Here is a 27128-nt window from a genome sequence, read left to right as displayed (position 1 = left end):
TTTCTAGCTCAAAATCTTCTTGTTCCAAAAATTGCTTTGTGTTATTGTTACCATTAGAAATTTGAGTACATTGATTTTTATTTTTTGTGCTATAAAAATCATTTACATTACTTACGACAAATTCTGTTGTACTTATAGATCCATGATATGGCGAGGTATATATGCTTGTAAAAAAGTAGAAGAATTTGAACATCTTATGGGATATATTTAAAATAATATATTTTTTTAATGTTTGCCAAGAACTAAATATTAATTTTAAAAAAATTGTATCTTTTTTTAAATGTTATATTAGATTTAAAGTTAAAAATTCATTAAAAAAATTATATTATAATAACCACTATATTTAATTATTTAAGAATTATTTAATTAAATGGGTGTTGTATAATAATAAGATAATTTCTAAATAAGGCATGTGTACAAAATTGTCTAAAAAAATTATGCAATTTTTTCTTTAAAAAATATATACTTTACATATAAAATATGTATTCATGAAAATCAACAATTACGTTTATTATTGCATAGAGCTTATGTTTTTATCATAAGATTTACAATAATTTATAAAATTAAAATCTATTGTTTTTATAATAAATTTTCCTTAATTTTTGGAGATGAACAAGAAAGAGGAGAATCAGTACTCTGAAAATAAAAATAATCCTAAAATATTACATCTGTATCTATGCAAAGCTGAGCAAGAATATCATTTTTTTAAAATTACATATAGAAAAATTGATGTTTCAAAAATCAATCAATCATGAAATTAACATTTACCATAAAATAAATAGTCATAAAAGGTGTAGCAAAAATGGAATTATATGTTTTTTGTAAAATGATTTTTAAGAACCACGACAAAGCTTTTATTACATTTAGACATTATTTAAAGTTTATTTTGCACACAAATAAATAAAACAATGCATTAAAAAATAATTTTTATTTATTTTCTTTTATTTCAATTGTCTCATAAACGTGTAATATCTTAATAAATTCCTTCTTAAGCTTTTTCTTTAAGCATTTTAAAATTCTAACTTGCACATCTGTAAGTGCTTCATTCTTTCTACAAACAACATAGTCATCTTCAAGAATAGAAATGTTTTTCTCATTGATAGTAGGTATAAGCTCTGCCAATTCTTTATTTTTAACTTCTCCCTTGCAAATAATAACATTTTCTGGTGAAACATCATTTACTTCTAAAAATGTCTCATACTGATATTTTTTTAATTTTTCAATTCCTTCTAAATCTGTAAAAACAAGAAAAAAATTTTTAGCATTTACAATATTATATTTTTTACTAAGCATTTTCTTTTTAACAAACATAATATCAGAATTTTCAAGTTCTTCTCTCATCTTATTAAGTAATGCAGAACCAAGGTCAGTATTTTCAACAAGAATTAAATATTTATGTTTATCTAAGAAAGATGGTATTTTATCTAGAAATTTCATCTTTGTCTCTTTTTGCATTTTCTGAATTTTTCCACGCATGGATAGAAAAAATAAAAAAATTAAACAATTATTTAAAGCAGATCACTAACACAAAAATATAATCAAAAAAATTATAATCATATTATGGGTTTTTCTTTTGTCCAATAAAAAATATATATATTTAACATTTTATATAAAATGCTCCAATACAGTTTAACTCTTTTACCAATAAATATAAAATTTAGATTTGCAATAATTTTTTTTGCGTTTATTTACAGAATTCACATAGAAGATCTATAATTTTATAGTTTCTTGTTTATTTATTTTTTTCTATTTTAAGGAATCTAATAAGGCTACAACAATTTAATTTACTAAATTTATTGCAACATTTTAAAAAAAATGCAGAAATTGAATAGACATGTAATTAAAAAATAAAAAATAATTCTTTTTTATTATAAATATTCATTTTTTTATTAATTAAAACAGTTATGAAATTAATGAAATCAACATTAAGGCACAAATGATTTCAACATATTAAATTTATAAATATCAAAATATAAATAAACTCTTAACAGGTGATAAAACATGTTATACTTTCTGATATACATTAAAAATCTTAATACAAAAATTTTTATGTTTTGATCTAATAAAAATTGTTTTAATCGATTTTTATAAAAATTTAATTATCTTTCAAATTAAAAACAGTCTTTAATTTACATTTTTTATATCCAATCATGTTTTTTTTATATTATTTAAGAAAATTGTAGGCGGAACCAATTATTTTATTTTTAAAACTATTTAAAAAAAATTGATGACATCCTTATGGAAGAAGCTGATAGTAATGAATATTCAATTTTTATAGATAACATATGTATTGATAATCTTCTTAAAAGAATGAAAAAGAATCTTGAGAAGATGGAAGGCGAGTGTGACAAAAAAGAACTGTCACAGTTTTACGAAATTTATGAAAGGTATTTAAAAACGCGAGGCGAAACACTAAAATGGGATGATATCAAGCATCCTAAAGATCGAATTATTCAATATGACGATATTGTTGAGCAAAACGTAGATCCAAAAAATCTTCTTGGAAAATTAGCAGTTTTAAAACTTAATGGTGGTCTAGGTACTACAATGGGGTGTATTGGACCTAAAAGTGCTATACCAGTCAAAAGTGGTAAAAATTTCATTGATTTGGTTGTTAAACAACTAAAATTTTTGAGGCGAAAATACAATGTTGAGGTGCCGCTAGTGCTTATGAACTCATTTAATACTGAAAGTATGACTGAAACACTAATATCCAGACATGACAATATTTTAACCTTTAACCAGTCAAAATATCCTAGGATTAGTTCAGACACCTTATTACCTCCTAATAACTTAAAAAAGGAGGAGATGTTTTATCCACCTGGCCACGGTGATATATTTAACTCATTAGATGCTAGTGGAATGTTAGATAAATTACTTGGTGAAGGCAAAGAATATCTTTTTATATCAAATATAGATAATTTGGCTGCTACTGTTGATCTTAATCTCCTAGAATATTTTGCATCGCAACAATTGGAATTTATGATGGAAGTTACATCAAAAACAAGAGCAGACATTAAAGGGGGAACTTTAATAGAATATGGAGGTGCATTAAGACTGTTAGAAATTGCACAGGTCCCATTGTCTAAAAAATCGGAGTTCACAAGTGTAAGAAAATTTAAGATATTTAATACAAATTCTGCTTGGATAAATCTTAAACCCTTAAAGGAAAAATTAAAAACCGAAACATTTCCGCTTGACATTATTGAAAATAAAAAAACAGCAGGGAGAGAAACTGTTTTTCAATTGGAAACAGCAATTGGTTCGGCAATAAGATTTTTTAAAAAATCGTGCGGTGTAGTAGTTCCAAGATCAAGATTTTTACCTGTAAAATCGTGTTCTGATTTATTTTTAGTAGAAAGTAATCTATTTGTCGAACGAAACGGACAACTCATTTTAAATCCACAGCGCGTACCAATGTGTGTGCCAACCATAAAGCTTATTGGCGAAAATTTCAAAAAAATAGATCGTTATGAAGATTCTTTTAAGGGGATACCTGATTTATTAGAGCTTGATAGTCTTACAGTATCGGGAAATGTTAAATTTGGTAAAAATGTTGTATTAAAAGGTACTGTGATTATTTTAGCAGATAAAAATAGTGTTATAAATATTCCTGACGGAAGTGTTTTAGATGATAACATAGTATATGGAAACCTTCCTATTATAGAACATTAAATGTTTAAATTAAACATTTTTTAAAATTTTTCTTATGTTTTTCTAATTTAAATGTAAATTAAAATGATCTTTAAATTAAAAAACGTAAATTTTTATTACAAACAAACAAAATACAGTAAACACAATAATCCTATATCACGTGATCTACATCCGTTTTTTCGACATGCTTTTATTTCATCATCCTCAGTTATAATTCCACATTCTTTAATTATTTTTTCGTATAAATTCTCCAGTTCTTGATCATTTTCAGGTTGCTTCCTAAGGATGTCTCTGACATAAAGTTTATTGTAAGTTGAATAAGGCACTAATATTTCTTTAATTTCATCGTCATTTTGTAGAGTAAATACTCTAATTTTATAAGGAGATGAACAGCGTAATACTTCAAATTTTGTCACTGTTACTGTTTTCGTTTTATTTTCCTGCTCTTTTATTTCATCGTTCACTTTTATTAGTGAAGTGCTTTTCCCTAAATACACACATGCAGGCACGATTTTATATCCTTTTTGGTTCATTGCATTCGCTACATATTGTAAAATGTCAATACTTTTTTCGTATCGTTCCCTAAAAACAATTGATACACCTTTTCTGTTTTCAGCTGCTAGTGCCTGACATAAAAATGGATATATATTTGATTTTTGGTCATCTTCACTGTCTATATTCGGTATATCAATAAGATATCCTAAACTTTCAGGAATATTAATTGTTTTATGCGTAATGCACCCAACAGCAGGAAGTCTTAAAAGAACAGCTTTATGTCCCGTTCTTTTTATAAACTCCTTTTCATACTTTTCTAAGACCATAGTTATTGTTTCATCTGTTACTTCCTCTATTATAGACATACCGACTTCATAACCATTTTCAATAATTTCTTCTACTACTTGTTTATCAAAAAGAGGATTGAATGGATCGAGATAAAATACTAAAGGAATATTAAGAGAGACACCTTTTTCAATGACACGATTAATATTTTTAGTAGGGCCTTCGTCATAAGAAATCATGCACTTGTAAGACATAATTTGACTGAAATATAAACAAAATATCATGGATTTACGATATTTTTTTTTAAATATTTAAATTGAAAAAATCTTAATTAATTAAAAAAAATCATAAAGAATTTATTTAATGTATTTGTTATATTAATTTATTATATTTGGTATTACTTTTAAACATTTTTTAAAATTATCTTTATCTACATAAATTAAATTAATTTGCGTATGTGAGATATGAAGTCTTGTTATTAACAAGTAAATTCAATTTTAAAACCAAATTATTATAAATTCTTTATAATTAAAATAAGCCTATCTAGTAAATAAATTAGACATATTAATAGTTTTTTGTTACTTTTTATCTTCTTTTCTATACAAAAAAATTTAAAGAAGCCTTTTTGATATAAATTAAAATATTTTATAAAAAATCAATATTTCAAAAAGTGCTTTCAGTCATTAAAATTTTACACAATGACAAAAAAAGTTAAATTATTAAAATGTCTCATTTATTTATTTTTTAATTATTAGTAAAAATTGCTCGTGTATATTTAATTTTTAAATTAATGTAAAACAAAGATCTTTAATTTATAAAATAAATGGCAAATTTATTTAAAATTCATCATAACCATGCAAATTCTTCCACACCAATTTTAGACATATTTTCTAGATCAGTAAATTCATTAATTAATTTAATAATATTATCCGGATTCTGTAAATTTTGGATTCTTTCTTTTACTTTTTTTATAACAACTTCGTCATTTTTAAATACTTTAAATGCATCTTCAATAAACTCTTCCATATCTTTTGCAGAATGATAAAAAATAGACAAAAAAGGACCTTCTATTCCTTCCTTTCCAAATAAGCATTGCATATTAGGAGAAATATAATTTTTAAAATTACTATTCTCATTCATAAAATCAACATTAAATATCTTTTTTTTAAAATATGTTCCTTTATCGATATAAATCATTAAATTATCTGGTTTTAAATGTATTGTATACAAAATATAAGAAATTGCAAAATGAATAGAATAAGTAGAAAGCATATTATTCTTAAATAGTAGATATTTATAAGGACTTTCAAAATTAGATTTAAAATAGTTTGTCAAAATATCCTCTTTCATGTTATTTTTTAAAATATTTATAAAAGTCCTTAGTTTATCTTTAGAAGATAATTTAGGTACAAAATCACAAATCTTATAAGTGTTATTTTGTATTTTAAAATATTCTCTAGAATTATTCAAAAACTTTTCTAATTCAACATTATTTATATTTGGATTTAATACATCAATAATTTCTTCTTTATCAATATTAAGTATTATACTATTAGCAGTATACTTATATTTATCTTTTAAATTAATATCTACCTCTTCTGTTTTATCTTTAATATCAATATCCACTTCTCCTGTTTTATTTATATTAGTATCTAATTCTTCTGTTTTAAATGTATGTTCATGTTTGTAAATTTCTATTTCTGACATGTAATCACAAAAAGCATGTGGTAGATTGTTACTCATTCTATATTCATCATAAATAAAATCAAAATCAATATAAGTATATTCTACTAAATTAACAAAAATATCATTTTTTAACTGTGAATCTTTAAACAGTGATAACTCTACATTTCTAATTTTTAATTCATGCTTTTCACTAAGTCTCTTTTTTATTAAATTGTATAAAAAACTCATATTTGTTTTTTTTTGTCTAATTTTATAATATTCATATTTATACATTTTACCATCTGAACCTATAAAGCATATATCTTCTATCTTATCATTTTTGAAACTACACTTTCCTAAGGTAGACATAACAACCTCTACAGAAACAATATTTTTATAATCATTTCTTATTTCATTATAAGATCCTAATATATAATTTTTAATATTTTTAAATTGAATAAGTTCATTCTGTAAAATTCCATATTCTATATTTGAAAATATTTCTGATTCTAACAATAATAAATACATCTTCTGCTTGATTAATAATAAAATATCTAGAATTTTATAGGGACAAAGAATTATATCATCTTTATAAGAATCTAATGCATATAAAAATGGCTTAATATTATGCTTTTGTTCTGTAATTACTGGTGATGAAAATAATAAATTAAGTTTTTTTCTTAACTCAACAGGTGAAAAGGAAAATGAAATAATATCTGCGATGAGATCTTCAATATTTCGCAAAAAAACGTATTCACTTTTTGATGCAACAGAATCAAAAATATTATTTAACCTTAACAAAGTAGATATCATATCATCAATTTTTGATATACTACTTAATTCATTAAGCAGTTTCTGTCCTCTGTTGTAAATTGTTTTATCAGAATCTTTACTATATTTTTCTAAAAAAATATATAATGGCCGAAATAGAGGATGTAGATAAACCTTACAAATTTTTTTTATAATTGGATCAACTAAAAAATAATTATTTGTAGCTAAAAGATCAATAATCTTAGATATAAAAAACACAAAAGAATTCACATTGCAATTTTCTATAAGATTTTTATAGACTTCCATATCTATATTAATATCTTTTGTACCTACGTAATAAATAAAACATAACATTAAATTATAAGATTTTTCCTGATCAGAACAGGAAAGCCCCATTAAAATGGAGAATATTATTTCTTCATCTAAAAATTTTGGAGGTGAACTAGAATCATTATTAAAATTACCTAATTTTATATAAGGTTTTTTTAACAATAATTTAACATAACAATAATAATTAACTCCAATATTACTTAAATGTATTGCTTTAAAATATAACTTCTCTGCATCTTCATACAATCCCAATTTCTCACTAAACATTCCTCTTATTCTAAACAAATTACTACTTTGATCATCTAAAAAATGACTTATATTTGTTGTATTTGCCATATCATATCCTATTTTATATTCTTTCATTTCATAAAAACATAATAATTCATTAACTACTTTATGATATGCATCTATAACTTTAATACTAGGAAGATCAAATACACTTTTAAAACTAAAAAGTGCATTATCATAAAATCTGTTTCTAAAAGATGCAAACCCTAAATAGTTACTATATTTTCCCAATCCATTATTTCCCTTAAAGTACATTTCCTTTTTCAATTGTTTAATAGATTCTGTATATTCTTTATTTTTATTAACAATTCCACAAATATCAACATCCTTAATACTTAAGTCATTAAATTTAAGTTCATTGCTAAAATCTTCAATTTTACGATATGCATGTTTCCTCCAGGCACTAAATCGAAGTAAATTAATAAAATCATTTTCAAAATCCAAGTCACGTTCTTCCCATCTGTAAAGTATTGAATTAATTTTTTCAGTACTCTCTAATGTATTATTAAAAATAAAAGATACATCATGCATTTCAAAAATAATTTGTAAAAAAACTAAATAAAAGTTATCATACCATATAACATTAGGACCAAATACAATCTTCTTATTAATTTCCTTAATTAATGCAATTGCCTTATCTACATCAAATTTATTATACAACACAACAAATAGTTCATAAAACAACCAGTCAATATCAAGCACTTTCTCCTTTTTATGCTGAATAATTAATTGAATAAATGCTTCTCTTTCTGTTTGTAGGTTGAAATTTTTCAAATAAAATATCGAATCTGCTATTAATAAATTGTCTTTTTTTTCTTTCCCAATATGCTGTGTAAGATCCCACTGTTGTAATTCCTTTGCACATTCAATCCACCCATCTAAAATTAAATCAAACTCATCTTCAAAAAATGATATTTTACTTTCAATTGCTTTAGTCTGTATTTTTTCATATTCTTGTTGGGCTTCTTTAATATTTCCAAGCTGATGTAAAATTGTTGCCCCGGATGTTTCAGGTAATTTTGAATAAATTCTAATAGATCCATAATAATAATCTTTCCATTTCATATCAAAATAACTTTTTATAGTGTGATGATTTGCTAAATAACTCCAACAATCAGGACCATTTCTTAGAAATTTACGCACTTTTTCAAAGTTCTCACTACTGTCTAAATACTTATTCTTATCTAAAAGTTTTAAAAATATTAATGATATCTTTTCACTAAACTTAAGGGAAGATACTAAATTAAATATCTTCATTGCAATATCATCTAGATTTGTTAAAATATTAAGTTCCATAATTATAGACTCCATTAAATTGATACTAGCATCATAAGAATAATAATTAAAAGACATTAAATGTTCTTTAAATTCAGATGGTGCATATTTCCTTATAAAATCTTGAAAATTGTCAATAATCTCTTTTATATACCTTTCAAATACACCTTCGTGAAAGTCAAATTGCACTTGTTTATCTGCGCTATTATAAAAAAATGCAGCCTTACAAATCCCCAAATCAAAAAGTCTAAATGAAGTAATTCCAACATCATTTAAACAATATAATAACATCCTATTAAAAATATACGGAATATAAGATTCATCAACCAATGTCCAGTCCAAATTTAAAAGTTCAATAAAGCGAGTGTTTACATTTTTTATCATCATTTTATTAAATTCCTGAAAATACATTCGTCTTAAATCTTCGTCTTCATTAACAAGCCCCGCAAAAAATATTTCGGTAAGACTGCTTAAATTCTGTGATTTTGAATTGTTATTAGAATTAAAAAAGTTCAATGCACAACGCAATAAATCTTTCTTTGAAATAAGAAAAATTCCATCTTTTTGTTTGTTGAAAATTATAGAAAAAAACGTAATAATATCATTATAAGACACTTCCGAATGAAGTATAGTTAGTATAGATTCAGATAAATTTAGATCATTATTTCTATACATTTCTAATAATTTAAATAGAAAAGGCAAATTATCTTGTACAGTAATCTTTTTGAGAACCAATTCTAAAATTTTATTAAACATGTAATCCGACTTTTTGTCTGCGATATTTCGATTGAATAGTGCTGATCTATTGTCCTTAGAAGTTAAACTTGGCGTTAAAGGCTGCTTAACTAATTCATCTTTAAATGCTTTAAATATTAATTCTTCATATTCATTCAAACTTTGTTTAGAATCTAATAAATACTCAATAAAACTCATAACAGTTTGTTTTAAATATATTTTGTTTTCATCTAATTTATAATCATCAAGAAGTTCAAACATTTTTCTAGTCAGTATTAAATTTGGCAAGTCATCTTTTTTTGCAATGAAGCAAATATCTACAAAATTGCGTAAATATTTCCGATTTTTATTTGAATTACTATGTTCCTTAGTGATTTCACTATCTAAAAACAAAAATAATTTTTTACTATCTGCATTCGCTAAATTTAAGATTGAAAAATTAATAGTAAAATCATATTCTCCTATTACATCAGACAAAAATTTCCTAACTAAAGACTTTGTTTTAGCACAATCTAAATAAACTATAAATATAAATGTATAACAATCTACTAATGTCTCATTTTCGAAAATATTATAAGAATTTTTTATATAAAAATCGCAAATCGTTTTAAATAAACTTGCACCAAGTGTGTAGTAAAATTTGGTATTTGTATGAAAAAATCTGCGCATCACAAGCAACAACTCTTGACATATTTTTAAGGTCAATAATTCTGGCTTTTGAACTAATAAAGGATATAATATAAACACATTTGCAAGATAATTTGAATCCTTTTTAAGATAATCTAATATTTCTTTTTCAAATTGGTTAAATTTTTCTACAATTTTTATTAACGACTGCAAGGTGTACTTTCTTTCTTCAAATGAAAGATTTAAAAGCAAATCAAAATATTTAGGCAAAGGCTCATAAGTTGATAAATAAAACAAAATATAAGATCTTATGTTTAGATTAGAAATATTATTTTTACAATATTCTATCATGCTGGGACTATTAACACCTTCTTGAACAAATAATTCTATTAACATCCATGAATGTTCTCCAAAATAATCTATTAATTTATCATAATTTTCAACTTCGCTTCTAGAAATACTCTTAAGTAAACAAGCCATTATAGATTTATTTTTTAAATGTGTAAAAGTCTTAACTTTTATTGAGTTGTAAATTCTAAACATAGGATCAATCTTAAAAAGAACTTCAAAATCATCAGCACTAAAATAATTTATAGAATAATAAAAATATTCTGTAAGATCGCTTGATGTTTTATTCTTTTTTTTAAGTTCTGCATGAATCAAAAGAGCTAATTGAATTTGACTTTCAGTTACAGAATATTTAATTAGCCTTAAAAAATTTAGTAAATTAATTCCCTTAAATAAATCATCATTATTCTTAAAATCCAATGTCTTTATAATTGTATATATTTCGTCTTCTTCTATTGAATTACAATTTGTAAGTCCTAATCTTTTACTTGACACTCCTAAATTACATACAAAATTTTTAAATGAATGTGACCTACAAAATAATTTTTTTGCTAACTCCAAAATTGACAAATTAGTAATATTTAAAATTATAAAAGGATATGTATAATTAAAGTATTTTTCAAGATAATTTAACATGCGATCCTCAATTTTAGCTACATATGATTTAGAAAAATCATACAATAGAGTATAAATCATTAAAATAATTTTATCATACAATAGTTCTTGATGTGGATACATAAGACTTAGCTCAAAAGTTTTGACCAAAATTGAATTATTTTCAGAATCTGCAATTAACGAAAGTTCAATATGATTTCTAAATTCTAAAAAAATCTTCTGAATAAATGCAACCAGTCTCTCATCAGTAAAATTATTTAATAATAAAAATATACAAATCATTTTTTTTATGGTGTTAACAGTCAATAACTCAGATATGCATTCTTCATATTTTATTTTTAGTATATCTTCTATCAAATTAAAATTTATTTTTTCAAATCTCTTAAAAGGGAAAATGTATCCACTTGGTAGCGTGTAGAAAATGACATCGAATGCCAATTTCGCATTATTTTTATTTGAACAGTAAGCTAAATATAAAAAAAGGATCTCGTATTTAAGATATCGATTGTAATTCTTATTTCTTTCATTCTGGTAATAAATTTCAAAAATAAAATCTGGACTGTTTAAAATAGTAGCTTGTGATCTAAGAACTTTATCGGCATAAATTTTTTTCACATCCGTTTCGAAGAAGGGATTTGGTGGAATCACTAAAAAACCCAATTTTTTTAGATAATAAAAGTAAAATTTTACAAATGCCTTAATTTCTGTTTTACTTAAAAATCTCGGGAATATTTTTATAATAAAAATAAATACATCGATTCTTATAAACAAACTTTGGCTGTCATTTCTTATTGAATTATCTTTTAAAAATGAGACAACAGTTTCATAGTGAGTTGCAAATACGTTTTTATAATCAAATTTTCTTTTAAACAAAGCTAAGCACTTTTTTGAAAATCCTCTTTCATGATAATTTTTACTCAACAAACAATTAATAAATGCCGTAGAAAGTATCTTTGCACAGTTATCAATATCCATTAAAACAAGTATATCCCATAAAAAACTTATAGTAGCCACAATATTTTCAAAAATCCCATCACTATGTTGAATGTATAATAAAATATTACTAATTATAGAAAATAGTTCTTTTTGAATCCAAAAAAATGGCAATTCATCCCAAACCAAAAGTCCACAAATTCCATAACATCCTGCTTTAATTTTTCTTACATTAGAAGAATTACATAAATTGCTTAACTGTTTGTAAAAAAATTGCAAAATTCCCAATTTTAAAAAATTTTCGATTGATCCTGCCATTTTTATACTTCTAGTTAGAATATCATGCAGCATAATTGTAGGCATATTATTTTCTGAAAATTCAAATCCTTCAAGATAAGCTTTACATAATGTTAAATGATTAAAATAGATTCTTAGCTGATCTGTTGCAAATTTAAGTCTTCTACTTACCCAATAATTTATAACAACCTCAGAAATACATTTTAGTAATGTCAAAGCTTTTGTTTCAACAATAGTATTTTCACAAGCATATAAAGCTTGTATTGCATCATAGATATATTGAGATTTTTTAAGTTGATGAAAATAAGAAGAATTATTAATATCGGATAAAAAAAGATCGTCATTAGTTTCCGGCAAATCTTCTAAAATAAATTTAGATGTTTTATGCAATTCTCCCCACCAAGTCAACATTCGATCACTAATTTTATGTTTTGCAAAATCTGCAAATCCTAAAATAGAATATAAAATTCCTGCAAGAAGTTCAAAAGCTGCTTCTGTTTGCCTATCATTATTTAATTCTTTTCCTTTAAAAAGTTTAAAAGAGACCAAGTGATTATTATTAAGAATCCTTGTACTACCTGAATACGTGTAATCTCCTCTAAAATATGATAATATACGAATATATAAATCATTTACAGATAAAAGCAAACTGCCGGTATCAAAATTCGTTTTGTCGGTATCATATCGCAAATAACTATTGCTCATTGTTTTAGCATACATTTGATTTTTAAGAAAAGACCTGTCTTCAAATAATATATCATTATATAAATACACTTTGTGAAAACTCTTAAGCCTTCCAAATATTTGTGCTGCATGTGTACCAAACTTAGGATTTGTCAACGCCAGCCTTATCTCTTTAAACATTTCAATAAACATAGAATTATTCTTATTCTTAAAAAAATCCTGTTTTGAGTTATCGATAAGATAATGCAAATAACCCAGTGCCTTAATACCAATATTATTATTACTTTTCAAACAATCAATTATAGGTTGAATAAGTACTTCCCAATCATCAATTATAATATTTAACTGAATAGGTATTGAAAAGACTAAATTCAAATATAAAACATTTTTGTGCTTTTGATATAAAAAATTAAATCTTTCGGCGTAATTCTTAAAATTTTTAAAAAAGTGCATTTGGAGATTATTTTCATATTCTTTGATATTATTGAAACTTTCAAAACACAACAATAATATTTCGTGCAACCCAGTTTCGTCTGACTTGACTAAAATATCAAGACATTCCATTAAAGAAGAAAATTCATTATGACTTACACCAAATGGATTAATACAAAATCTATTCATAATTATTGTAAAGTATAAGTTATAATAATTACAATTGTTATTTAGTCTTTTGCTTCGCATTTCTAATAACTTTTCATCGTCTGTAGTTAAAAAATTACGATAATTTTTCCAATTAACATCTATAAAGTCACAAGTCAATAGATCTTTAAGAAGTTCAATATATTTACGAAATCCAAAATATTGATTAATTGTTTCAGAACACATTTTTTTTACAATCTCAAAAAAGCAAATTCTTTCACAAGCATACAGAACAATCTGCCTCGAAAAATTATTGTTAAGATCATTAAGTAAATATTCCACTGGAATAAAAAACACTGAAAAAAAGTCATCAATCAAATACAGTTCGTCATCTTCTATTTCCAAATCTAAAATTAATTTTAATGCTGCACCAAATAACCAAAAAAAATCTTCGCGTTTAAAAACTGAAAGAACGAGTGATTCTAAATTTAATCTAAAAAATTCGGTCATTTTACTTGTTAAATCTCTAAAAAATATTCCTGAAATAATAAAAATTTCTTTACAAAGACTGTTATAATTATTGTCTCTTTTAACTTTTTCAATAAGATTAATCACTTTTATTACAGATACAAATGCTCTATAAAACAAATCAACTTGTTCAAATCGCTGAATTCTTGAATTAAAAACACAAAACATTTGCTTATTTATACAATTTAAAACTTCTTTAACAATTTCCAAATGAAATCTTATGCAAATATTAGATTCTGCATCTTTATTTAAAAATAAAAAATTAACATCAACATTATTTAACAGATTACTATCTGCAAGAATATTTTTGTTTGTTTCCAAATACAATTTTATCGATGATATACTTGTATACAAAATTTCTTCTGTTCTGTAAAATAAGTCATAGAAAGTTCTAGCAAAAAAATTATCATTAAATGCAAGTAATGTATCTGTTAGCCCTATAAGGCCTTTAATATTAACATTATGTGTTTCAGGACTATAAAAAAATCTTAAATCAAAAAACTCTTGGATTTTAGAAATAAATACTTCTCTAGACTTTAGAATAATTTTAAAAAAACTACGTAAAAGTTCTAACTTTAATCCTTCGGCATCAATTGGACAATAAAAGGCAGCAAATTTTACAAGTTCCAGTATCAAAATACTAAAATTTTCATTTTTTGAAATAAAAATTATTGTATTAGCAATAAGCTTAATTAATTTTGTAATAGAAGAAATTAAAAGTATTGTTATATCCTTATTAAAACCAATTAACTCCATTACATTTCTTTTGTCTAGATACGAAATATAGAAATTTACACATCTAAAGATAATTATGTCAATTCTGTTACTTGCACTAGAATAGTTATTATTTAATTCGAATAAATAAATAAAAAGCTCCGTTAGACACCTTAAACAATTACTAATAATATCAATATCAAATGTTTCTAATCTATTAAATAAGCTATTTACTAGATACAATATAATGCTTAAGTGATTTTCTAATACCTGCTCATTAAAATTTATACATCGAATATTTGAACCAAAAAATCTGATAATTAAAATTATATTTGAAATATTATCTTTTTCTAAAGCAATATTTAAAAGTTCAATTATTTCATCTAGAATAACATTATCTAGTTGTATACGATTTAGAATTTTAAGCACCAATGTACGACAATTATTTAAATCAGAATTATCGTCTTCTAATATAGAAGTGTAAGATTTCAAAACTCTTATACAAAAGGGTAACAAATCATTAATAAAGTTTTCAGGCTTAAGTAAAATATCTAAAAAATCTCCGTTTTCTAATTTATCTAAAATTTTTATACATTTGTCTTCACAAGAATCATTACTTAAAATTATTTCTTTTAACATTTTAAGGGATAAAATATTATGCTTAAATAATTTAAAAAAATATTTTGTTTAAAAATGCTAACAAATTTAAAATTAACATAAAATTATAGTAAAAAGAAGATAAATAAACTATATACAGTACTAAACAACACAATATCAAAATTCGTACACTACAATATAGTTTTAAACAGGCAAATTAAGGCTTATGTAAACAATTTTTTTAAATAGCCCTGATAATTAATGCGGATTAAGAAAATAATGAGCATATACAAATAAATTACTTAAGTAATTATTTAAACAGTAAAAAGACTTCAAACAATATTGAATGTTCAGAAAAACATTTACTCTTAGACTTGTGATCTACAATAAATTAATTTGCATTTATAACAACAACTTAAATTTTTACATTAGAAATCTTTCCTAGTATTAAAACTTTTCATAAATTTTTATTTTCTTTAAGAAGGTTTTTAGCCCATGGAACAACATTTTATTTTAAGATTAAAAGATGGACTAAAAAAAGTGATTAATCTTACTGAGTCTACTTTAGAAAGTATAGATTCAGAAAGGGTACAATTAGTTCATAATAACAAAAAATATCCCGGGATTATTATTAGATTACCGTGTATTATTGACACACATAAAACTCTTGATAAAAAGCAGTATTATAAAGTATGTGATGTTTCTACACTAATTGTTATTTATCCTAATTATGATTATGACTTTGAACGAGAAAGGCGTATTCTTGAAATTAGTGGATTATCAGCGCCCTTAAAATATGTAAAAATGAGAAGATTTAAAAAAAATGTTACTGGCAAAATACACTTAATTAATGAAATCGAACAAAAAGTTAATGAATTATTGGAAAAAGATAAAAGAGCTAAAAAAGTAGAAATAGAAGGAGATGTGCAAGAAAAAGTAGATGATGATATTTTAGATATTGTAGCAGAAATAGAAAGTAACTTAGAACCATCGAAAATTAACATTAAAAATTTAGAAACAGCAAATGTGCATTTTGATACACCAGAAATAATCGAGTTAAAGAAAGAAATAGAACAACAGGAAAACTTAGTTAAAAATGCATTAAATCCAATTTTACAGCAGAGGTTTAAAGTTAAGCTTGAAGCATTACAAAAAAAACTTGAAGATTTATGTAATGAGAATTGAGACTGTTTATAAAATCAAAGTTTTTGTTATATTTTATTGTTTTATTACACCCAATTATGTTAAGCACTAATAGTTTTTAAAATTTATGTTTTTTTATAAAAAATGCAAAATTATGATATATTGAAATTTTGTATAAACAATATAATTAATGCAGCATCGAGAATATTTTTTTTCCGATTTGACATTTAATATACTTTAAAAATCTTTACTTTTGTTCTTAAAAATTTTTGTTATCTACATAATATTTATATTGTAAACATTGTTAATGCAAAAGAGGTGATGCATTTTTTTTCGAATTTACAATCTTAGAAAGATTCAAAACCTTTACAATTAATATTAAGAATGCTTTTATTTTATCAATTAAATCAAAATATACTAACTTTGTCTAGAAACGGATTTTAAAAATATTGTATTAATTTGAAATTTTTATTGTGTCATTATAAAACATTGTAAAGTTTACAACCCTTTTGTTTCCTTGGTGTTATTGCTTAAAACAGTTTAGTTCTTTTCATTAATTAGAATTTTCATAACTCAAATCTTACACAAAAAATAATCAGCAAGTATAACTATTTGAATATACTTAATTGTAAAATAATTAGCTTATTATATAAAAATCCATAAATTATTTTTCTTATATAATTTAATATGCAAAATTAATTTAATAAATATTACTTAGTAATATTACATTACCTACAAACTGGTAGAATTAATTTTATTCTTTACTACGTATCTTTTGTTATAAATAAAAAAAGATTATAATTTTACAAATATTAGTTGAAATATTTATAAAAAGCAATTTGATAATATATATTCTTCAATACCTTGTTGATTCATAAGCGTAACACTGATGTGTGTTGTTTTCATTTATTGACGTTTTTTGTTTACTGTAAAAAATAAATGTAGTATAAAATATATTCAAAACCTTGTAATTTAAAATTTTTATAGTTACTAAATAAAAATTAACTTTTTTTCTCTATTGTAATTTATTATAATTCTTTAAATATTTTTTGTGTTGCAAAATTTGAAAAATCGGCAAACAAGTCATCGAGATCATTAAAAATTTCTGTACATGTAAAATCTGTAAAAATGCTCATTTGCTCATAATTAAATTCACATTTTTGTTTCTTATTTTCTTCTATTACATTTGTTAAGTCATAATCACATTTATCTACCTTTATTTCACAAAAGGTCTTAGGTTTACAGTTTTTTAGAAAAAATTGAAAATCTTCATCTTTTTCAATAGCGTCATTTACAAAATTAGTTTTTAGTCTTGGTTCAGAACCAAGTTCATAAATATTATTACGTGTTACACCCGTAAAAAGATGGTCATTTGGAAGTATTTTTAAACAATGCAATAACGATTTATTACTCCCCTGATCATTTAAATGTCCTTTTAAATTATTTTGTAAGTTCAAAAATACAAGCATTTCTTTTTCTAAAAAAGAGTCTTCCCCTAAAAAAGTTTTTAGTAAAAATTCTGTGACCCCTTCGAAATAAGCATCCGATCCTACTGATTTATTAATTTGTAGTGAAATTTTTATTATGTAATATTTTAATAAATCGGACAATATATTAAGACTCTGTTCCGATATTCTCTCAAATCCTATTTGTAAACATACCTCGGATATGCATAGCTTTAAAATTTTTATGTTTAGATTTGACTTCATAAACTTTCGCAAAAGGGATAAAAAATAAAAAATGAGGAAAAAATAAGAAATTTAAAAACACTTTATTTAGAAAAGTTTGCACATCTTAAACTTCAATTTTCTACAACCAGCAAAGTTAAAATAAGGGGTTCACAATTTTATTTGTTTATATACCAATTAATTTAATTAAAATCAAAAGGCTAAAAGTTGTAATTTTGTATTTTGTTTTTAAACTTGTTTGTTTGTTTTTTAAATAAATTTTAAAATATTTTATTATTTTTTGAAAAATTAATTAATGATTTGAAGAAAATATAGCTTTTAAAATAAAACCATTATAATTATGATATTTACTTTTTATAAGTAAATAGAAAACTTATTAAAACTGTTATATTTTATAAATAAATGTAAAACCAATATTTTATTTTGAGGTTAATATCTGTTTTATAGTTTACAAAAATACTGCAGATAAGTTTAATTAGAAAGTAAAGATAAACATTAAATATTTATCATAGCTTTGTTTTGTGATTAGGATTAAAATATTTATAAAGATTTTTGTATATTTTACATGTTATATATTATTGTAGATCATAAACCGGCTCTTGCATATATTATAGTTATATTTCAAACTTTATTTGCAAAATATTGTTTAAATATCTTTATTGTTTACACTTTACATGAATTTAAAAATATTATACAGTTTTTAGCAATCTTAACTTTTCGTAATTTTTAACAATCTTAACTTTTATTTTTGCATTAAACAGATGCTTTATCATGATTGTAATTTATTGCAACTTTTCTCCTTTTTTTATCACGTAAAGCATCAATAGATATTTAAAAAATCTTCAATAAATGATAATTTTAATAAATATTCTTTTTTAAACAGTTAATATTTTTTACCCATGGTCTGTAGTAATTGTAATTCTTCAGATATGGCCACAGATAGTGCACAGGGTGTAATCTATTGCACAAATTGCGGGATGGTACACGAAGAAAATATTATTGTTAGTACTATTAGTTTCTCCGATAACGGTTTAAAAAGTACTTTAAATGGTAAAGTTATAAATATTGATTCTAAACAAGTGGGAACACAGTACATTGATGCCAGTTTTTATATTAAAAATACCATTTCAAGTATCTGTTCTAACATGGGCCTAGGATCTAATTTTCTTGATTGTTCTTACAGATACTATAGATTACTATTACCTTATAATCTCAGTAAAGGTAAATCTATTTTATACACACTTAGTGCTTGTGTTTATATAGTTTGTAGGGAAGAAAAAACTCCTCATTTATTAATTGATTTTTCTAATGCACTAAATATAGATGTGTTTAAAATAGGAAAGTCATTTACAAAAATAGTAGAAGTTTTAAATCTTAATATTCCAAATGTAGATCCCACTTTATATATCCAGAGATATATTGTTAAATTAAATTTAAAAAATCAAAAAATACCCACACTCGCTCTACGGATAATGTCAAGGATGAGTAGAGATTGGATTACCACTGGTAGACGTCCTAATAATATTTGTGGCGCTGCTATTTTGATAGCCAGTCGTGTGTACAATGAAGAACGATCGTTAAGCGAGGTCGCAAAAGTGGTACATGTGTCTGAGTTTATTTTAAAAAAAAGATTATTAGAAATACAAGACACCCAAACTGCAGATTTAAGTGTAAATCAATTTAATTCTGAGTGGCTTACAAGAGAAGAAGATCCGCCTGTACTAAAAAATATAACTAAAAAAAAAATAAGAAAATTAAAATATATTGACAATGAAGAAATTATTAATGAAGATTCTACTGATGATTTGCTAACCGAAGAAGAAGTTAATCAAAGAGAAAAAGTTTGGCTTGAGATGTATGGAGAATTTATGAAAGAAAAGGAAGAAAAATTAAAGCACATAAAGAAACCTAAAAGACGTCATGTAAAAAAACAGTACAATACGGTATCAGACGTAGTTAAATCTCTAAATAAAAGAATATCTAGTAAAATTAATTACTCAATTATTGAAAATTTATTTGAAGATTTGTAACAAAATAAATAAAATATAACTAAATAACAAAAATGAGTGACAAGGTAACGGAGCAAATTGAGGATGAGGTAAATAAATTAAAAAGTAAAGTTGCTGAGAGACTTAAAGAAACTGAAGAAATAGCTGATTTAGAGGGAGGATTAGAAAAGCGTTCATCTGGATTGGTAAGGACTACAGAAGAACATCAACAAGTCTCTAGCGATACTAGAAGAAGATTGTTTTATAAATGGGCTAAATATACTATAATTTTAGCTTTAATTATTGGACTATTGGTATGGATTGTTTTTAAACCAATATTAAAGCCGATATTTGAATTTATTTACGCCAAAATTTTTGGTAAATAAAATAAAAAGTTTTTTTAAAATATATTTGTTTTTTATGCAAGGTGAAATATTGTTATAAAGTTGTTATTAAATGTAAATAAGTTAACTCTAGTTGGCATTTAGAGATATGTGTTTATTGATTAAATTTCTACTTAGACTTTATTTTCTAAATATAATTTTAGATCAATCTATAGTAACCAATAGACCTCTGCTACAATATTATGATTCTTTTCTTAAAAAGATTAAATAATAAAATTAGCTCCAACAAAATTTGCATAAATTCATAGTGGAGTAACTGTTAGGAATGCGGCCAGTGGAGAGGAAGATTTCTATTGCACTAAGTATACGCGGGCCTGTTTGTGATGTTCTGTGAGATTTAGAATGAGAAGACATATTATTGAAATGTAGTTTATTTACAATTGCCCGGGATGTTCTTCGGGAACTATTTTCACCCGATCTTCTAGACTCATCCACTCTTGGATTGTCTCCTTGTGTATACATTTTTAGTGTTCAGGGAAAATTTCTTTTTATAAGTTTATTTGTTTACATAACAAAATTAATTAACAAACAAACAAAGATTTAAGAAGAAACACGTGGTAATAAAATATTACCACACATAGATATGTACTTTTTTTACTTTATATTTTAAGATATGTCATTGTTTTTGTCTTTTTTCATGTTATATTGTACATAACTAAAAAATTATCTTTGCAACAAAACTTAATATTAGACTACTTAGTTATTAAATACGATCAATAACTATTCAAACGACTTTACGAAAAAAAATTAAAAATTAAAAATTAAAAATGCCGCTAGTAAGCAACATTTTGCAGATTTCGTCATTTGTAGATAAATAATTTTTGTAAAAAGCACGCAAAAGTTAATTATCGTTTACCAATAGCATAAATATATAAGTTTAAGTAAACGTTCAGTATGAAAATGTTCATTAAAAAAAATTCTTATGTTATATTTGTAAAATAACTACCTATTTTACAATATAATAAGATTATACATTTTTCACATGTTTTTAATAAAACCTATACAATATTTATGTATTCTTATTACACCGAATACAATTTCTCTTTCTATGCCCTTATGACAAAAGAAATATTTATAAATCTATCTCATTTAAAAATAAAAAGACTTCCATCTACAGTCTTTTCAAATACATCAAAATTAGATCTTCGTAGAAATTTATTTACTGATATGAATCTTATTCCATTACCAAATCTTAGCACATTAGATATGTCAGACAATAAAATAAAATATATACAATGTAAAAATATACCTAATGTTTTGAGTTTAGATTTAAGTTATAATTTAATTACGAATATAAATAATTTACCCAGTGGGTTGGAAGAACTTTATTTAATATGTAATGATATTACTAAAATAGAAAATTTACACTTACCACATTTAAGAATATTAGATCTAGCAGTCAATGAAATAAAAACGTTAGAAAATTTAGATAATTGCCCATTTCTACATGAGTTGTATCTTGGAAGTAACCAAATATCAGAATTACCTGATTTAACACATCTAAAACACCTCAAAACATTAGATTTACAAAATAATAATTTAGTGAAGATTGATTGTAAATCATTGCCTGTTTCTTTAAATCAACTTTTGTTGAGTGAAAATTCTCAATTGACAGAAATTATAAATATAAACTGTCTTACCAATTTAAATTTACTGGCTATTAAAAAAACATTAATTACGGATATTAATGTAAATAAGCATGTAGAGGTTTGGAGATAACTGTTAAAAAATATATTTATTTATTAAACTTTCTTAATATTTAATTTATGAATAATAACAATTTTTTTATATTCAAAATCCATTTTTTTAACTAAAGATGAAATAGAAGGTGCGATATGCGATCTATTATAGGTAGAATCAGCTCTTAGCAATAGTAAATTAGATAATCTATCTTTAATTTCTTTCAACATTAGATCATTTTTTAAAATGTTAATATTTTTTAGGTATTCTATACTTGGCCTTTCTCTAAGTTTTTTATTTAATATTTTAGATGTGTAAGTGATTTTATGTCTAAGGAAATCTTTAGAATAAAAAACTGAATTTATTTCTAGTTTACATTCTTCTTCATGTGCCAATGGTTCATTAAGGTATTTTGCTACTTTAAATTTTATATCATTATTCATAAACAGCGCAGGCTTTAAATTTATATTTTAAATTTCATCATTTTTCATGACCAATGAAAATATAAAAGGAACTAAAAAATTTTATTTGTTAAAAAAGCTTGATTTTTATGACAATGATAAAATTTCTAACTAAAGAATATTTCTTTTAATTTACTAAAAATAAATTAAATTTTCTAATATAAAAAAGAAATTTAAAGTTTAATTTTCTCATCTTTATGCACGTTTCTTATATCAATTAAATTTTTTAGGTACAAATAAAGATTAACATGAAAAGTGTTTTATAAATTTCACATACAAAAAGATTATTTAAAAAAGTTCTTCTAGTCTTACAAATGCTTAATGCCATACAATATTTAATAGAAACATTACACTTAAAAGTTTACATGCTTTTTTAATACTAGACAATTAAAAAAAAACAGTAAAAATTCAATATTATAAAAAAAGCAATTAAATCATTCATAATAATAAACGGTGACACAACACATATTCATAAATTACAAATAATTATTTAACAATTATATATTTTATATACCTACTTAAGCGTTCTTTAATATATGTGTAAGACATAAGGTAAAAATATTTGCCTATAATTTTTATTCAAATTTTTGTTTAAAAACGGAAAAGTTTATAAATAAATTTCCAGTTTATAATAATTATTTATTGAATTAACTAGCTAATATTATTATCTAGAATAAGTAATCTTTCCTTTTTTTATGTTAAGACATATTAAAGCTTTATTAAATATTGATGAGTGTATTTAAATAATAAAATAATAAGATTTAACTTTCTATGCTTTTTAAATTTACGTTTAGTTTGTTTGTTAAAAAATAAATAATTTTTTTAAGCATAAAAATGAATTTTTATATTACCCCATACATGAAGTTAGAAAAATTATACAAAGAATTATCTACTAATCCAAAAGTAATAAAAGACATTGAAATTGAAATAGATGCATTAATTAAAGACGAGTCACTTGATAAAACTTTTATGCTGTTTAAGTCGAATATAGTAGAATTGAGAATTTATGCACTTAAAATTATAGAAGAAAGACTTAAATACAAGAAATCCGCAAATTTATCTTTGGACATGGAAATTTCTGCAATGAAGAGTATTATTCTTATAGATACAAGTGACAAGACTGCAGAGGTTTTTGCAAAGCTTGGAATTTATGAGTGGCCTAAAACTTTTATTGATTTTTTTCAGATTATTATAGATTTAATATCAAATAAGCAAGAAATGGGATATAAAATATTATATAACTTTCTTTATTTGTTAAATTACAGCCAAGAAATAAATGATAAACGAAAGAATGAACTAAAAAGGGCTGTTGGTATGATTTATAAAGGTTACATGCAATTATTTGAAGATTCGTTTGCAAGTATTATTATACCTATTTTAACTGAATCATTAAAAATATTACCTAAAGATTTTGATTACTCTATTATATATAGACGAGGATATGAGTTTCCTAATAAAACAATAGAATTTATTAATGACATGGGAAATCTGCTTAATTTAGAAGATGTTATTGAATTATCTTCTAAAATGCCTGTATCAGTTGGGATGTTAATATATTTTTCGTCACTGAAGAATAAAGCTCCTAAAACATCTAATGTTACAAAAATGTATGAATATGTGTTTAAGGGTCTTAGAGGAGATTTATCTACATTTATTTTATCTATAGAATTTTGGACTAAATTTTTTTGTCTTAAAAATCAAGATCAGTTTGTAGAACAAGTTCTTACTGAAGTTTTATACATTTTTGTTAATTTAGATGAACAAAACAGGTTAGAAGTTGAAAGTGAAGTATATGGTTTGTACAATGTTCTTGTAAAAAATTATTCCGCTATGGTTTTTACATTTATAAAAAAGAATGGAGATTTACTACCTAAAAGATTATGTTTATTTTTTATTAAAAAAATATACGATACAATGCAAAAAAATAATTTAGAAGGAGATATGAAAACATTAGTATTTAAAAATCCGTTACTTAATGGTACAATTTTAGAATTATCTAATGATGTAAATGCAGTAGAATGCATACAATTTTTAGATTTTTTAGACAAAGATAGTGAAAAATTATGCATCAGAATCATTAATAAATTTGCTGTAAATGAATTTCTATTAAATCAAATTATTGAGAGATGCATATTTAAAGATAAAGAAAATGCTAATGAGCTAATTGTTGAATGTTGTATAAAATTGGGTAAAATTGAAACTTTTGAAGAGCCATGGGATAAAAATAAGTTTATTAGATTTTTCTATTATCTTAAATATGTACCTTTAAAAGTTATCCAGTATACGAATTCGTATCTTAAAGCTTTTATAGAACATAGTCCATTTGATAGATGTTTTTCAATCCTTAAAATGCTTAATAATGTGCCTAAGGAAGTTTATGAAAAAATTTATGAAGATATTTTTAGATATCCTTATGAAGATCTTAATTGTTTCAATAGAGATTTACTTATATTCTTTGAGTTACAAGATCCTTTTATACGAAGAGAAATTGATAGAATTCTTTATGATTGGAATATTTTAGATAATACAGATTCTTTAATACTTTGTACTAGGTCTTTAATTAGTGTTTTTTCTGAAGGGGTTAATAAATCTAACACTACAGGAATGCCATTTAATTCCATAAATTCATTATTCGATTTGTTACGCATAGAGGATCCCGGAATAATTAGAAAGATTTGTGATGTCTTTTATTCATACAAGGGAAGGTATGATGTGAAAAAAGCTTTATATTTTCTCCTTGTAAATTATAATTCTAGTCATGTTGAGGCTTCGCATATCAATATTTCTGCTGCTTTAACTAAATGTATTAAAGAAGAAGGAGGAGCCGAAGCTCTTAATGAAATATTGAGTGGTATACCACTTGATAATTGTATTAATCTAAGGACTGAATGTTTACAATACAACACAAAAAGGGGACAAATGCTTGTAAGAAATTTTTTACACAATTTTAAGGGGAAACCCCTAAATACACTTTATGAGGACAATTTTAAAGTAACAGAACAGAATTTTATAAATTCTGATAATAAAAAGACAAAAGGAATTGACTTCCAAATAGACAGAACATTTTTTGGATAATTTTTATTTGTTAGCTTCTCCTTTAATTTTTTTATAAATTGGATTTACAATATTTTTTTATGAAAAGCGAAACTAACAGAAGTTTATGTTTAAAGGTGCGTGATGCTGATGAGGAAATCGTGAGATTATTAGAAGACAAAGCAAATGAAAAAGTACTTGATCTTCATCTTTCTGTACTAAAAAATAGTGGAGATCCTTATAAACATGTTAGATTTAACAAAAAAAAACTAAAGAAAAGAAGATTGATTGTTTTATTATCACTGGGCGTTTGTAGCCTTGTATTTTTAGGATGGTTAGCAGTAAAAAATAGTGATTCTTATTTGTATCTACATTAAAAAGGTTTTTTGTCAGTCTAGTTTTATTGTCACCAAAATGTTTCATTAAGTTTATCAAATGAAAATTCTGTTTCATATTCATCTTTTTATTGATGTAGTGACATGCCTTTTCTTACTACCAAATAATTCTTAAACTAACATTTAAAATTTTTTTATGACGATGTCTGACATCTTTTGCTTTATCTTTAAAATTTTTTAAACAAAAAAATGATTTTTTCATTTATCTGTATTTTTAGTTTTTTTATAAATTGTGTAGATACGTCTAATGGTACATACATTATTAAAGTAAAAATACATTTAGATGAGCAGACATTGCTAAAAATATACCTTTTAGAAAAAGCAAAGTCTTTAAAATCTACAATTGGAAAGAGAGAACATGTTAGAAACTATTTAAACAGAATTTTTAATGAATTTAATACCGACATTGCAAAGTACAATGTGCAGATAGTAGGGGACTTCAATGTGTTATTAATTGAAGAACTAGATTTAGGCATTGATAAAAAAGGGCTTTGTAGTAATGAACTTATAGCTAGTGTAATGACCGCACGTTCATATTATAAATTATCTTGGCCTGTGACTGATGGTATGGGTCTAACAATACTGGGTGTGTCGTGCTTAACATTTCCGCCCAATCAAATACCATTCCACCTAATGCCAAGTTTTGGGTGTGGAAAACTGGCCACGATATTCGTAATCGATCCTTTTACACTAAAAATTCAATTAAAATTAATACTAAAAAGTCTGATTACGAATGGGGTTGGTTTATTAGCACCTACATCTTCTCGGATATTTAAAACTGCTCTTTTAAAATACGCTAAACTATGTACAGTAAAGAACAACTTGATTGGTAAGTTTAATAGTGAAGTAAGTTATGTTGAACATACTACAGAACAAAAGATTGAAATTAAAGAAAATAAAGAATTTTAAATTAAAA

General features: G+C 24.0%; 14 protein-coding genes across 14 annotated transcripts; 7 read left to right on the top strand and 7 right to left on the bottom strand.

Annotated features, from left to right (window-relative positions):
- On the bottom strand, positions 1-193 carry AAJ76_1200077296 (hypothetical protein; the record flags this gene model as incomplete). The annotated part of the gene is made up of 1 exon (XM_024473887.1): positions 1-193. A coding segment is annotated over one exon (193 nt), but the record flags the coding sequence as incomplete, so codon positions are not given.
- Positions 194-927: 734 nt separating this feature from the next.
- Positions 928-1476, bottom strand: AAJ76_1200076013 (ribosomal protein l10-like protein; the record flags this gene model as incomplete). Its single annotated transcript, XM_024473886.1, has 1 exon — positions 928-1476. One exon carries the CDS (start codon positions 1474-1476, stop codon positions 928-930), a length of 549 nt encoding a protein of 182 aa, XP_024331548.1.
- A 762-nt stretch (positions 1477-2238) lies between these two features.
- AAJ76_1200075250 (utp glucose 1 phosphate uridyltransferase 1) lies at positions 2239-3675 on the top strand (the record flags this gene model as incomplete). The annotated part of the gene is made up of 1 exon (XM_024473885.1): positions 2239-3675. The coding sequence occupies one exon, from the start codon at positions 2239-2241 to the stop codon at positions 3673-3675; it is 1437 nt and encodes a 478-aa protein (XP_024331547.1).
- Positions 3676-3770: 95 nt separating this feature from the next.
- On the bottom strand, positions 3771-4688 carry AAJ76_1200072801 (polysaccharide deacetylase; the record flags this gene model as incomplete). The annotated part of the gene is made up of 1 exon (XM_024473883.1): positions 3771-4688. The coding sequence occupies one exon, from the start codon at positions 4686-4688 to the stop codon at positions 3771-3773; it is 918 nt and encodes a 305-aa protein (XP_024331546.1).
- A 592-nt stretch (positions 4689-5280) lies between these two features.
- Positions 5281-15462, bottom strand: AAJ76_1200062027 (atypical pikk trrap protein kinase; the record flags this gene model as incomplete). The annotated part of the gene is made up of 1 exon (XM_024473881.1): positions 5281-15462. One exon carries the CDS (start codon positions 15460-15462, stop codon positions 5281-5283), a length of 10182 nt encoding a protein of 3393 aa, XP_024331545.1.
- A 453-nt stretch (positions 15463-15915) lies between these two features.
- Positions 15916-16605, top strand: AAJ76_1200061573 (tata-binding protein-associated factor; the record flags this gene model as incomplete). The annotated part of the gene is made up of 1 exon (XM_024473880.1): positions 15916-16605. The coding sequence occupies one exon, from the start codon at positions 15916-15918 to the stop codon at positions 16603-16605; it is 690 nt and encodes a 229-aa protein (XP_024331544.1).
- Positions 16606-17591: 986 nt separating this feature from the next.
- AAJ76_1200059217 (transcription initiation factor brf1 subunit-like protein) lies at positions 17592-18272 on the bottom strand (the record flags this gene model as incomplete). The annotated part of the gene is made up of 1 exon (XM_024473879.1): positions 17592-18272. One exon carries the CDS (start codon positions 18270-18272, stop codon positions 17592-17594), a length of 681 nt encoding a protein of 226 aa, XP_024331543.1.
- An 878-nt stretch (positions 18273-19150) lies between these two features.
- On the top strand, positions 19151-20281 carry AAJ76_1200058338 (transcription initiation factor iib; the record flags this gene model as incomplete). The annotated part of the gene is made up of 1 exon (XM_024473878.1): positions 19151-20281. One exon carries the CDS (start codon positions 19151-19153, stop codon positions 20279-20281), a length of 1131 nt encoding a protein of 376 aa, XP_024331542.1.
- A 32-nt stretch (positions 20282-20313) lies between these two features.
- AAJ76_1200057175 (synaptobrevin-related protein) lies at positions 20314-20625 on the top strand (the record flags this gene model as incomplete). The annotated part of the gene is made up of 1 exon (XM_024473877.1): positions 20314-20625. The coding sequence occupies one exon, from the start codon at positions 20314-20316 to the stop codon at positions 20623-20625; it is 312 nt and encodes a 103-aa protein (XP_024331541.1).
- A 234-nt stretch (positions 20626-20859) lies between these two features.
- AAJ76_1200056384 (hypothetical protein) lies at positions 20860-21105 on the bottom strand (the record flags this gene model as incomplete). The annotated part of the gene is made up of 1 exon (XM_024473876.1): positions 20860-21105. One exon carries the CDS (start codon positions 21103-21105, stop codon positions 20860-20862), a length of 246 nt encoding a protein of 81 aa, XP_024331540.1.
- A 594-nt stretch (positions 21106-21699) lies between these two features.
- On the top strand, positions 21700-22362 carry AAJ76_1200055789 (leucine repeat-rich protein; the record flags this gene model as incomplete). Its single annotated transcript, XM_024473875.1, has 1 exon — positions 21700-22362. One exon carries the CDS (start codon positions 21700-21702, stop codon positions 22360-22362), a length of 663 nt encoding a protein of 220 aa, XP_024331539.1.
- A 23-nt stretch (positions 22363-22385) lies between these two features.
- On the bottom strand, positions 22386-22766 carry AAJ76_1200054723 (hypothetical protein; the record flags this gene model as incomplete). The annotated part of the gene is made up of 1 exon (XM_024473874.1): positions 22386-22766. One exon carries the CDS (start codon positions 22764-22766, stop codon positions 22386-22388), a length of 381 nt encoding a protein of 126 aa, XP_024331538.1.
- An 876-nt stretch (positions 22767-23642) lies between these two features.
- On the top strand, positions 23643-25859 carry AAJ76_1200053846 (inorganic pyrophosphatase exopolyphosphatase; the record flags this gene model as incomplete). The annotated part of the gene is made up of 1 exon (XM_024473873.1): positions 23643-25859. The coding sequence occupies one exon, from the start codon at positions 23643-23645 to the stop codon at positions 25857-25859; it is 2217 nt and encodes a 738-aa protein (XP_024331537.1).
- A 542-nt stretch (positions 25860-26401) lies between these two features.
- On the top strand, positions 26402-27121 carry AAJ76_1200051087 (hypothetical protein; the record flags this gene model as incomplete). Its single annotated transcript, XM_024473872.1, has 1 exon — positions 26402-27121. The coding sequence occupies one exon, from the start codon at positions 26402-26404 to the stop codon at positions 27119-27121; it is 720 nt and encodes a 239-aa protein (XP_024331536.1).
- Positions 27122-27128: the final 7 nt, after the last annotated feature.

Source organism: Vairimorpha ceranae, assembly GCF_000988165.1.
Source record: "Vairimorpha ceranae strain PA08 1199 chromosome Unknown NODE_12, whole genome shotgun sequence".
In the NCBI taxonomy this organism is placed as follows: domain Eukaryota; kingdom Fungi; phylum Microsporidia; family Nosematidae; genus Vairimorpha; species Vairimorpha ceranae.
The sequence above is the reverse complement of the archived record's forward strand: the minus strand, read 5'-3'. Positions and strand labels throughout refer to the sequence as shown.